Below are 11,787 nucleotides of genomic sequence, written 5' to 3'. Positions count from 1 at the left end.
GCGCCCGCTGCCCCGGGGGAGCCGCCGCTGCTGCTGCCGCTGCTGCTGCCGCGGGCGGGGGCGGCGCCGGTGCCCCCCCGGGGCGGGGATGCGGTGGGGGCGGCCGTGAGCGCGGGGCCGGCGGGGAGAGGGGACACCCCCCTCCCCACGCTCGGCGGGCGCCGGCCCCGCCGCCGGACGGAGCAGGAGCGGGCGGGAGCGGGGGGAGTGGTTACGGGCTCCGCCGCGACACCCCCGGCCCCCCCCCCCCCGCTCAGCCGCCCCTCTCCAAATAAATCAGCACCATGACTACTTCTGGGCATGGAACAAAGAGGATGCTCTCCCGGGGCCCCGCGCTGCTCCTGGCGCCGCTGCTGCTCCTGTGCCGAGGTAACCCCTGGTCCTGCCGCCGCGACCCCGGCACCGTGGTTATGTTTGTGGTTTGTTCTTTTTTACCCCCTCATGTTTATTTTTTGTTTATTTTTTAAACACTTCTTATTTCTTTTATTCCCCCCCTCCTCCCCCGTTTTTATTTATGGTTGTTTTCCCCATCCCTCCCTCCGCGGGGTCCCTCCGCAGCGCTGCGGGTGGGACGCGCTCCGAGCCCCATCTCTGGGGCGCACAAAGTTTTCCCCATCCAGCTCCGCCGCCGCAGCCCCCCCGCTGCCTCCCCGTGTGTCCCCCCGCCCCTCCCCACGCGGGTCGCGGGTTCCCGGCCTCCTGCGCAGGGGCTGCCCCGCGGCTTCAGCGGCTGCCAGCGGGTCGCTGCCGACTTGGGGGGGGGGAGAAAGGAAAAGTTTGGGCTTGCCACAGCGCTTGAGGGACGGAGAAGGGTCGCGGGGTTTGGGGTTTTCCACAGCGCGGCCGACCCCCCCTCCTCGTCCTTTCTGACTATCCACGGGCGCTGGTGGGGGGAAGGATGTGCAGGAGTTAAATCCCTTCGGTAACAAAATACTTGTGCCGCCTTTCTTCCGCCTTATTCCGAGGGGAATGGGTTTCCGTGGGCTGGCGGGGAGAGGGGTCAGGCCCTTGGGTGGGCTCAGGTGGGATTCCCTTATCGCAGCCAGCTGCGAGGCAGGGAGCGCGGCTGGGAGCTGCTCTCCCTCTGTTCTTTTCTTTTTCTTTTTTTATTTCCCCCCCCCCCAGCTGTACTCGGGAGCAGCCTTTCGGGTCCCACTTGTGGGTGTTTGCCGGGGAAGGGCTCACCCCCAGGCTGGCAGAGCCAGACCGGTGCCCCTGGGAAAGTCTTTAGCAGGACTTTTCTCTGGGGACGTTCTTCTCTGCTTGCTCCCGTGAGCTCCCTGGCAGATGTTGTTGCTAATAAATAGGGATTGTTAAAAGCTAATTAATTAAGGTGCATCCGTGCTGAAGTTGCTCGGGGATTCGTTTGCTTTTACTGCTGTTCGGGACGGTGCACACGTTCGGCCGTAGCGTGGAGCCTGGACTGCTGGGGAAACTTCACGGGGGTTTTGAGTGTGCCTAAATGCAAGGATTTTAGGTGAAAAGGGAGTGATCCATGGGAGGGGTCATAGCAGCAGCTGTAGTTCCTGGGGAGGGCACAAGGAATGCATTGAGGTAGGGACGGTGTTTTAGGAAAGGTCTCTACAGGGGCAGTAGGAATAATTTGCTAGGAAGGAAACATCAGCCTTGATGATGTCCATCAGAGATGATGGACAGAAGGGGGTCCTTGCTCTGCTCACCTTAAAAAGTGCTGCTTGCCCCTGCCCTCCAGCTCCCTCCTCTGCTGGGGAGTGCACAGCCACGGGGGCACTTGGAAATCCTGTTTAGCACAACATGGCAACTGGGGTGCCGAGTGTGGGGTGCAAGACTTTGGGGGGCAGGGCATGGAAAGTGGGGTGCAGGTTGTGGGGAGTGCAGCACCGAGCACAGGACACAGGGCATGAGCACTGCCCTGTGGAATGATGGCTTTCTGTTGCCAGTGTGATGCCCTGTACTCGTGCACCTCTCCTTTTATTTATTTGAGGAGAGAGTTAGGAACAGCGAAGGAACAAGTTTTCCTTCCTTTTTTTTTTCCCCTTTTTATTTATTTATTTTTTTTAATTTATTGCTTAGCCACACTAATGATAATCTTTCCCCTGATATTCTCTCCTCCTGTGTGGGTAGCTACCATGGTGAGGTTGGGCTGTGGGTGTAATTCTTCCAGCGCTCTGAGTGCTTAAACATATGGAAACCCACTTTGAAACAGTTTGTGGCTGCAAACCTACCGACGTACCCATCCCTCTCCGCCGCTCTGAATCCTCCCTGCACAATGTGCGCTTTAGGAACTCGCAGTCCGCTCTCAGCTCAAGCTGTGAATAACGAATCCGCTCCCCGCCTGCGCCTCTCTCGGCTGCAGCATCCCTCTGCTTTCGTAGCGGAGCTCTGCCCCTGCCCTGTCCCACCCCTGGCGTGGACCGCAGCAACGTCTGTGTGTGGAGAGGGGGTTTGGGATGTGGGGAAACCTCTTCCGAAAGAGGCGAGCGCTGGCACAGCCCGGGAACGCCTCCCTCCGGGGCTGTGCTGGGCTTCCTGCGGCTCACTGCGATCCGGCTCCGCTTTCTCCTCTGGATTACAGGGGTTAACGAACCGCATCTTGGTTTGGGTTGTTGCAGACGGGAGAGACACCTGCATGAGTCATGCCGCGGTGCTGCCATCCCTGCAAAGCTCCTGGCTCACACAGACGGTCGCGTTGGGCTCTTGCCATTTTTCTCTATTTATTTGCCTTCGCTCCCTCCCTTCCCCCCTCGCCGGGGCCGGCTCTGGGCAGGCTGCGTTTCGGGGACCGGAGATGCACCAGGCTGAGTTTCTCCAGCCGCTTCAAAGCGGGTGGCATTCGTTCGCCTGTCAGGCAGGTCCCCTAAATAGCTTTGTGAAGGTCCAATTAAGAGATCACTCTCCTGCCCCGGGTCTCTGGCGGCCCGGCTGCTGGCGCGCACGGCTGCGAGCAGAGGGTGTGCGTGTGTGCTTGGCAGCCGAAGGCCGCTCACGCTGAGCTCGAGGATGTCTCTCGCTGGCAGCAGGCCCCCGTTTGTTGCTGGCATCTAGGCAGGGTTTTGGCCGCCTTCCTCGCTGGCGGCGGCGGCGGAGCTGTCTCCGAGGTTATATGAATAGGTATCCTGTGAGTGGCATTGGATGAGTTACCTGAATATTTTGTTTTCGTGCCTGGTGCTGTTCTCCCCCGGCTCGCTCCCCCTGCCTTGCACCCCGGAGCAGGTGTGGGAACGCAGGGATGGGGTGTGCAGAGCTTATTGAACAGGCTCCTTCAGCCCCTGTAGGATGCGCCTGGGCTGCTGTCATCTGAGCGTGAGGAAGGACCTGCGAATTGCTTTTAGACTCTGGCTCCAGGGAGGTGTGGGTGGAGAGACATTATGCTTATTTTATTATGTGTCCCTGTATCACTCTACATAATATGGAGGCACTTTTTATTCAGAGGCTCTTTAGGAAGAGAAATGAAAGACCTGTATTATCTACCGTACAATAGATTTGCAGAACTGTTGAAATGTGGGTTATTGTCCTCAGATTAGTGCAGATCTCAACATTCTATGCAGTGGCTGTTCAAAATGATGTGATTTGGGGGATAGTGGGGTACGGGAAGAAGTCTGAAATATACTGCCTCTTGCTCTAGCATCCATTAGAGCAATATATTTCAGATACTCTGATTTTACTTCCCATCAGTGTAAATCTAGAGCAGCTCCTCTGAAGTCAGTGAAGCTACTTTGGATTTATGCATTGTTGCTGTGATCAGCATTGGGCTCTCTGGGAATGCAGGAGGCAACTGTGTGACTTGCCCTGCACAGTATTTTTCACTTCAACATCTCCTGTCACTGATGCTGCAGCCTCTTTTTCGTATTTGAAATGGGGAAGTTCACATCACTGACTGTTTTTGGGTTTTGACTATTTTCTTGGATTTGTGAGGCTTGGTCACAGAACTCCATTCACTGACACCTCACTCTTTGGCGGATCAATGGAGTCTCCTGAGGTTTGAATGTCAAAATAGTTACATTAAAAAAAATCAATGAAGTGCAATTAATTTGGTGTATTTTATTGCTGGGAATGATAGGCACTCCCAGCCCTATTATCTCCATGTTTAAAGCAGCTTAGCGTGGCGAGGAAGGTAGAAGCCCAGGAGCAGCTGTACGAGGTCAGAGCAGAGGCTGGCTGAGGCTGGGACAGGGTTTGTGCCTCAGGAAGGATTTTTGGATCAAGGATGCATTCCTGAGCCAGAGATGGCTCCATTTATTTAACTGCTGTGATGGGTTTGCAATCATGGATTTGGTCGCTCTTTGAGCCCGGGCAGATGTTTGGTGTGCACAATCTCTGGGCAAGGATTCCCTTGTTTCAAAGCTCCTGGGGAGAAGAGTCTGCGCACCAGGACCATGGCAGAGGGATCTGAGTTACCTGGGGCCTTAGGGTATGTAGGGTTTTTCCATTTCCCATTGATGGGATGGAGATTCCACCCTGCTGACCCCACGCTGAATGGGAGTCCTCCTGCTCTTCTCCGTAGCTCCTCAGAAATGTGCTTTGCAGCCAGGCTGCTCAGGAGATCCGTACTGGCTGTGTCCCAGCAGGGTCCCTCTGCTGAAGGATGGGGGAAGCAAAGGGTGTCGTTACTCAGAGCACTGGGTTATGGCAACTCAAGTGCTGCTTGTCCTGACCTTGGTGGTTGATGCTTGTGTGAAGCAGGAGTTTTGCTGTGATGGAGAGGTGGCTTCACCAAGCCATGTCTCTCGCTCGTGCAGGTGCCTGCAAACCTGTGCTCTCCCTCAGAGGTGTGACTGGGGAACAAAGGGGAGGTGACAGTCTCCTACATCCTGCATGAAGCAAGTGAAACTAAGGTCTTCTGGCCTTGATAAACCTCCCAGTGAATGAGAAGCCATCCCACTGAAGTAAATACTGTCAGCTCAACAAATTTAATTCACAGAACTGGGTTCCCCCTTCCCTCCCCGCCTAAATATAACTAATGTTTGTTAATGACAAGCAGTGACTTGGTTTGTTGGCACAGCATTAGCTCTTACCCCTGTCAGTGGCTCAGCTGATGTGCTGGCACGTGGTGCTTTCCCCACTACGGCTGTCAGATCCTCTCGCACTGACGTGCCACGGAGGCTGAGGAGTGTGAGGTACCATGTGCTGCTCTAGATGTCGTGGAAGATGCTTCGATTTCGTGCTGTCAGGAGTTTCCCAGCTGGCATTTCAGGGGAAGCTGTTCCCACGTGAGGACAGGCAGGCAGAAGTTACAAGCAAAGAGGTCCCTGGAGATAACTTACGGGAGGGGATGGGGATTGCCCAGTGTCTGGCTTTCCCTGGGTGTTCCCATTCCCCTCTGTGACGTAGAGTGCTGCAATGGGATGTAAAGCAAGGGCTGCTTGGGGTGTGTGTGGTGGGTAAATTCAGTGTGGAAGGACTTCACTGTGCAGTAGCCTGCATGATGGACTTGAGTCTCAGGTGCAATGTAAATACTAATGTTTCTTCCACACTATCCAAAAATTCTCTTGCAGCACACTCTGAGCTTTTTTTGTTTACATAAATGTGTTTGTTTCTGACAGCATTTAGAAAGCTTCATGAATTTATGATGTGCTCCAGATTCAAGCACACTTTCTTTTTTCCTTTTCTCTTTTTTTCCCTTTTTTGTTTCCCCCCCCCCACCAAAACCACTCTTTCTTTCCAAATTTTGGTGATGAAATGGCGAGAGGCATGCACCTCTCAGCAGGCTAAAGTAACCACTCTGGGCAGCTTATGGCTTAAATCTGGAGAGTAACATTATTGAGAGGCAATGTAAACATTCCATCTTTCATGGAAGTGAGTTTGTTCAAGTTCAAAAGCAGCTCAGCCTCCCCACTTGATCAATTTGCCTGTCACAGGAGATGATTTTGAAAAGTGACGATTACATCCTGTCTTGTCTCTTACAACTTCAGGCAAAGGAGTGAAAATGAAGTGCAGCATTTGATTTTTAACTCCGTTTATTCTGATTTTTTTGGTGGTGGTGGTAGTCAGGGGCGAAGCAAAGGGGTGCCCTGAGGGGTGAGAGATAGCCAGGAACAGAGGGGTTTCCACGGGGCTGCTGTCTGCTGAGTAAACTAATTGGAATCTGCATGTAAACCAGCTCTGCTCATCTCACCGTGCCTGCACCAGCTGGCCCTCAGGAGCTGCTCTGCCCCATCGCTCCCCTGCGGTGGAGGAGGAGACCTGCAGGGGCAGGAGGATGGGCTTTTGGTGATAAAGGTGGTAAATCTCTGGGAGAGGGTTCTCAGGGCTCTGTGGTTGTGTGTCCTCCTGCCCCGGGCAATGGTGCTGCCATCCAGTGAAAGGCTCTGCAGGAGCCAGAGCGCTGGTTGTGAGGAAAGGGGGGGTGTAAAACCACCCCTTTTAGGCAGTTCTAGCTTGGCATCAGTGACAGTGCCACAGAGCTGCCCTGGATGGGAAGAAATGATGGAAAAATCCCACTGATGCAATTCAGACTGGGGCTAAATGGAGAAGCAGGGACGAAATTCCTTATTCTGGCTGGGCCAAGGGGTTCAGGAGGCTTGAGAGATGGTGTTTCCACTGTGACCAGCCCACTGGATGGTGTGGGAAGTGGTAGCCTCTGGCCAAGCAACTGTCCCCATCCCAAGCCAATTATCCACACAGGGGTAACAGGTGCCCTAAATACACATTGCTGGCAGAGTTTGGTGAATCAGCCTGGGGAAGAGAAACATTTCTGCTAGAGAAGGGGAAAATGTCATCCTCATTGCCCCAGAAATAAAATCCTTTAGAAGGTTAAATGAGAGGTGAAGTTATCTTTGTGGGTTTTTTTGTGTGTGTGTTTTTTTTTTTGTTTGTTTGTTTTTTTGTTTGTTTTGTTTTGTTTTGCTTGTATGGAAATGTTTCAAAAACAGATGGCATAGCAGAGATTTATTTCCCGTTAAGTGCAGAGGGCTGGTGCACAGGACCTTATCTGCTTGTGGGCCCTGTAATAAACCTGCCAGCAGGTGATTTAAATCCAGTTTTTCTGATTGGGAGAGTAGTGGAAGGAACGGGGTTTATGTTACTTAGGAATTTTATGGGCAATGTTAGATTTTTAAGATGCAGAAATGATCAGGGCATGGCTCTGTAGCACCAGAGATGTTCATTTCTTTCATAAAGGATCTTCACCGAGTCAGAAAACTGAACCATTTTCCATTATTTAGCAGCTGAGCTGCCGGAGCCAGCTGTTTGCATGAGTGACAGATGCAGCTACTTTATATCTCAGTTTAGGAGTTGTTGTCAATTAGCCACAGCTTTTGCTTAGCAGCAAGACCTTTGCCACAACGGGGAGGGAGGGCTGTTTAATGGATGCTGCAGCTCTGGAAACAAAACATTTATGCTGCAGCTCAAAAAAAAAGGATAAAACTCACAAGGAAAAAAGACAGAGGCCGTGCACCCTGAAAGGGAACCCTTGAGCAGATGGAGCAGGTTTCTATGCAACGAGCAGTAATTAGAAACTCGGCAAATAGTCAGTAGCTGCTGGCTGGTTTTCGGTACCTGGATTTTTGATTGAAAAAGTAGCAAATCAGAGATGAGTTTTGGAAGGAGCTGGTCTGGATGTCTGCATGGGGCAAGTCCCTGGCCAGTGTGAGCACCTGGTCTGGTGAGAGACAACAGCTGCCCACCCACAGTGCCTCTGTCCCTGATTCCGTAGGGCTACAGCAGTCTGGAGTGTCACTGGTGGTTTTGAAAGGCACTTAAGAGAGCTGGGGGTAGAGGGGACCAATAACACAAAGTCTAACTATCTTTCACTGAGAGCAAAAAGGATACAGCACACGCCTGCACCGTGAATCAGGCATTGAAAAGGTTGCAGCAGAGGTGCCCAGAGAGGAAGGTAAGCTCTCTGGAAGCAGCAGAGCTCTGTCAGGGCAAGCTCAAGGGCCAGTGTGCCTCAGCCATCCCCAAATCACGGGAATTAGAGCTGGAAAAATTGGTGAATGAGCTGCCTTCCCATCTCTGATAACTGTTGGGTACAGTGTGTTCCTGAGCGTGGCTGGTTTTCAGGGATGCAGCAGGACTTCTGCTGCTTCCTTTGGCAGAGCTCTTCACAGCCCATTAGACCTCTCCTGTATCCGCCTACTTTCTTCTCTGCTTCATCCCATCGTTTATTGGATGACCTGAACCCCCAACTTTCCATCCCTACCACCCATCCAAAACCACAGCCGGGCAAATCTATTAAACAGGGACAAATGGTTAAACAGAGAGTGGTAAATGCTCTAAAGAAGGAGCTGGGCTTGGCATGTAAATACCTGGTGTGTAAATACATTTACAGCTGGAGGTTATTTGGAGAAGAAAGGGCAAGGACTTGAAATGCACGTGGTGATGAGCCATAGATTATGCTCTGAAAACACTTGGAAAGCAGTTACAGTCCCACTATCTCATTCATCTCCCACTAAGACATTCTGCTCCAAGGTGTTTGGAAATAATGGAGTAGCTTAGTTACTAACATGATTAAATCCTCATCTCTGACAGCTATGAGAATTAATATACAAAGGTTTCCTTTTTTTTCTTTCTTTTAATGCAGCTCAGTTATTCATTTCCTCTCTTTCACTTAGAAGCAGTCCACTGAAAGTTATTAGTATTGGTGCAAAAAAGGCTCAACTCCATTAAAGGTGAGAAACAAGGAAGAGAAAAACACAAGCTAGCATGAATTTTATTAGAGTTGAGCCATTTTTTTTCCTTTTTGAATATAAATAATTCATCATTCTTTCACCTGTAGATCTCAAAGGGCTTTAGAGAAGAGGGTGGGCACCATCAAAGACATGGTCTGTCCTCTCCATCGTTGCCATGAGGGGCCCTGGGGCAGCAGGAGGGAGAACAGAGGTATTGGGTGAAGCTGAGCTCTGGGGTTATTTTTTGATGACAGCTGACTTTCTATGCTGCTGCTCTTTGAGGAGTGAGTCTCTCTTTGGGTGGGAGCCTGCTGAGGTGGTGTGGCCAGTTGGTTGGCCCTGGTGTGCTGAACCCTGCTTTGGCACCATCTCTTCCTCCGTGTCTCAGCCCTGGCTTGTTTTGGTGTCTGAGCTGCTTGGCATCTCCAAGCCCCATCCTGAGTTGTGCTGAGCTCTGTGGATGAGTGTCAGGGCTCTCTTGGGTGCCCCAGAGTTGGTATCATGAGGCTGAGTGCCATGGGTTATGTGAGGGAAGGGCTGAATTAACACTTGGTTCTTCTGCTGTGTTTGATTTGCACCAGCCTGTTAAAACTGTTATGGGAAGTCATAAGTAGAAATGGGGAGATGGAGTTTATGTTCTGTATTGCTAAATCAAAGACAACTCTACAAAGCAGAGCCCAGGTGATGGTGCCCAGCCCTCACCTCCCTGGCATGATGGAGCTGGGCAGCCCATGGGCACTGGGGACATCTTTTCAGGGACTGCACTGAGGAGCTGTTCTTCAGACATATCCCTTTACAACCCAAATATCCATCTTCTGCACCTTATTTCACTTATTATAGTGTCATAATGAGATTGCTGGTGTCTGCTGTAAGCCCTGGGGGATGCAGAGCTTTGACAAGTATCAGCTCCTGGATACAGCTTCAGCTATGTCTTATCAAAGCATCCTGCTCATGCAGAGTTAAAATGTCTTCTCCCCTTTCTCTTGAAAGCATATTGCAGCCCAACAAATTGAATGCATTAAAAGGCTTTATTGCATTTAGCCAATTAAAAAAAAAGGGAAGGTCAAAGAGAAGTCATTGCTTTGGTTCTGGCAGCAACCAGCAAACTTTTAGATGTTTTCCCAAACTGCCCTAGGCCCTCTTTCCCCACAGCTCACCTGCAGTATGACAGTCCCACCTTGCCTTCCTGTGCCAGTGGTGCCAATAAAGACAAGTCCAAGTCCGTGTCAGCAGCCTGGCTCCCCATGTCCCCTGGGCAAATGCCCCACGTGTGGTTTCCAGCACTGAGCCCATCCAAGACGAGCAGTTTCCTTTTGTCACGGCTGCAAAACTCTCATCCCTCCCCTGTGCCTGTGGTCTGTTGTGTTAAAAGAGCCACTGACAAATTCCAGCTCTCGTGGCTGATGCTCAGCCCCAGCTGAAGGCTGGGTGGGGAGGGGAGAGGGTTTGCAGCTGGACAGGCTGAATCAATCCTGTATTGCTGCAGTTTCAGCTGCTACATGGACTTGTGTCCGAGGTGATGATCGTGGTGGGACAGCGGCCAGCAAAGGGCTGAGAGCAGGAGCAGCTCCAGCTCTACTGTGTATCCATCAAAATGCTTCCCTGTTAGGTATGGAGAGTCTGGGAATTGCTGTTTCAGGCTTCAGTCTGTGGGACTTCATCATCTGAGTTATTATCTCCAAAACACAGTTATCTTCCCTGAATGGCAGTCTCCTATTGAAAATGATGTCTTTCAGCAGAGCACTTGCATTTATTTACTGCACAGCTTCTCCCATTAGTATAATCATTACTCCTTGGACTGGGTTTGAATTCAGAGCATCCCACTGTGGTACTTAAAGAATTAATTAAAGCGATGAAAGAATTCCTCTAAAGACTTCTATGAATTGGTCTGGTTGAAGTGTTTTAGCTTTGCTTCAATTGGTGCAGCGCTTGTCAAAGGATTGTGAGAAAATGCATGGGTCAGTGATTTAGATGAGGCAAATTACGTTAGAAAAATTGATTTGATTTAGAAAGTGAGCTTTCAGATCACAGGGAATTGCCTGCTTCTTTCTCTGCTGTGCTGATTCTCCCTGAAGATGAGCAGAGGCAGATAATTCAGGGTTAAAGTAAGTGGTTGTTGTAAAAGGTTTGTCAGAGAGCGGAGGAGAGATGGGCTGACACATATCTTTAGATAAACGATTATTGACCCATATATTGCTATCTGTGCATCAGCAGGAGTTACAGACGGATGAGGACGCTTATAGACACTCACAGGCAGTTCACAGGCTTGCTAAAGAACTGAGTCCTTGTTTTTAGGTTTAGGTTTGTTTTTCTTCCCCCCTCAGAAATGGCTTTTCCACACAGCACATCTTCAGAGCTGGCACGGATCTGGGAACGGGTGCTGTGTGGCTGCTTTAGCCAGCCCCGTGCCTGCCTTGCCTGGCTCTGTGCTTAGTCATTCCTGGGACTGGCAGTTTGCTTTTCCTGGGGTTTTTCACTTCCTCGGATCAAACTGAGTGTTTCCTCCTTCTGTCCCTTGTCCTTGTCTTAAAGGGGCTGCGGTCCCTGGGCTGCAGTAGGATAATGCCCAACAGTGGGCACGTCAGGCACTGTCCCCTCAGAGGTCTGATTACTAAAAAGCACCTTCTGAATGAGCAATTCCCTTCCCTGAATGCTGAGACGTTTCTTTTGAGTTCTTCTCTCGACCAGCTGTGTTTTGCCTGTGAGAATGATGGGTTGCAAGTGCAGTGACTGCTGTCCAGGGACCCAAATTGTTCACAACTGTTCGTGAGCCGCTTTGAATGGGCTCGATGTGTTTGTCAGGGAAGAAGGGATGAAGTTTGGCAGCGTTTCAGTTTTCACTTTGTAAAATTTCTCCTTTAAAGAATAGTTAAGGAGGTGACTTTTGCCTAGCAGTGCTTTTTGTTTCTTTCTCACCTCACAGAAGCTTTTAAATTCCAGATTGGTTGCTGGAATGCTGGAGAGACCTCATTTTTGGTGTGGCTTTTGCTGGTGGCATTTCTCTCCATATCATCACCACCAGCTCCCTTGGCACGAAAATCCAGGTGTGGGGCTCTAGTGTACCTCTGCTATTCTCTCTCCCCCAGGGTGGGCACGAGAGAGGTGCAGGGCTCGTGTGGTACCCACATGGTGGGGTCCAGCCTTTGGCTCAGAGGGTGTGTGCACATTCCTGTGCCATGCAGAGAGCCCCTTCCAT

The 11,787-nt window shown here is 51.0% G+C and overlaps 1 protein-coding gene across 5 annotated transcripts in view; it reads left to right on the top strand.

Annotated features, from left to right (window-relative positions):
* The first annotated feature begins 171 nt into the window (after positions 1-171).
* The window catches only part of LOC113951318 (transmembrane protein 132B-like), a 230,497-nt gene continuing 218,881 nt past the window's right edge, over positions 172-11,787 (top strand). Inside the window, exon 1 of one of the 5 annotated variants that reach the window (XM_027652173.1) lies at positions 172-369. In XM_027652173.1, the coding sequence (XP_027507974.1) occupies positions 285-369 (85 nt within the window). In that variant the 5' untranslated portion in view covers positions 172-284. Of the gene's footprint in view, positions 370-5,351; positions 5,429-11,787 lie in introns of those variants that run through there. The other 4 variants (XM_027652178.1, XM_027652176.1, XM_027652175.1 and 1 more) reach the window with 4 other exon arrangements.

This window comes from Corapipo altera, unplaced genomic scaffold, assembly GCF_003945725.1.
Source record: "Corapipo altera isolate COAL_440 unplaced genomic scaffold, ASM394572v1 67, whole genome shotgun sequence".
NCBI classification, from domain to species: Eukaryota; Metazoa; Chordata; class Aves; order Passeriformes; family Pipridae; genus Corapipo; species Corapipo altera.
Note: the sequence above shows the minus strand (reverse complement) of the source record. Positions and strands in the feature narration are given on the sequence as shown.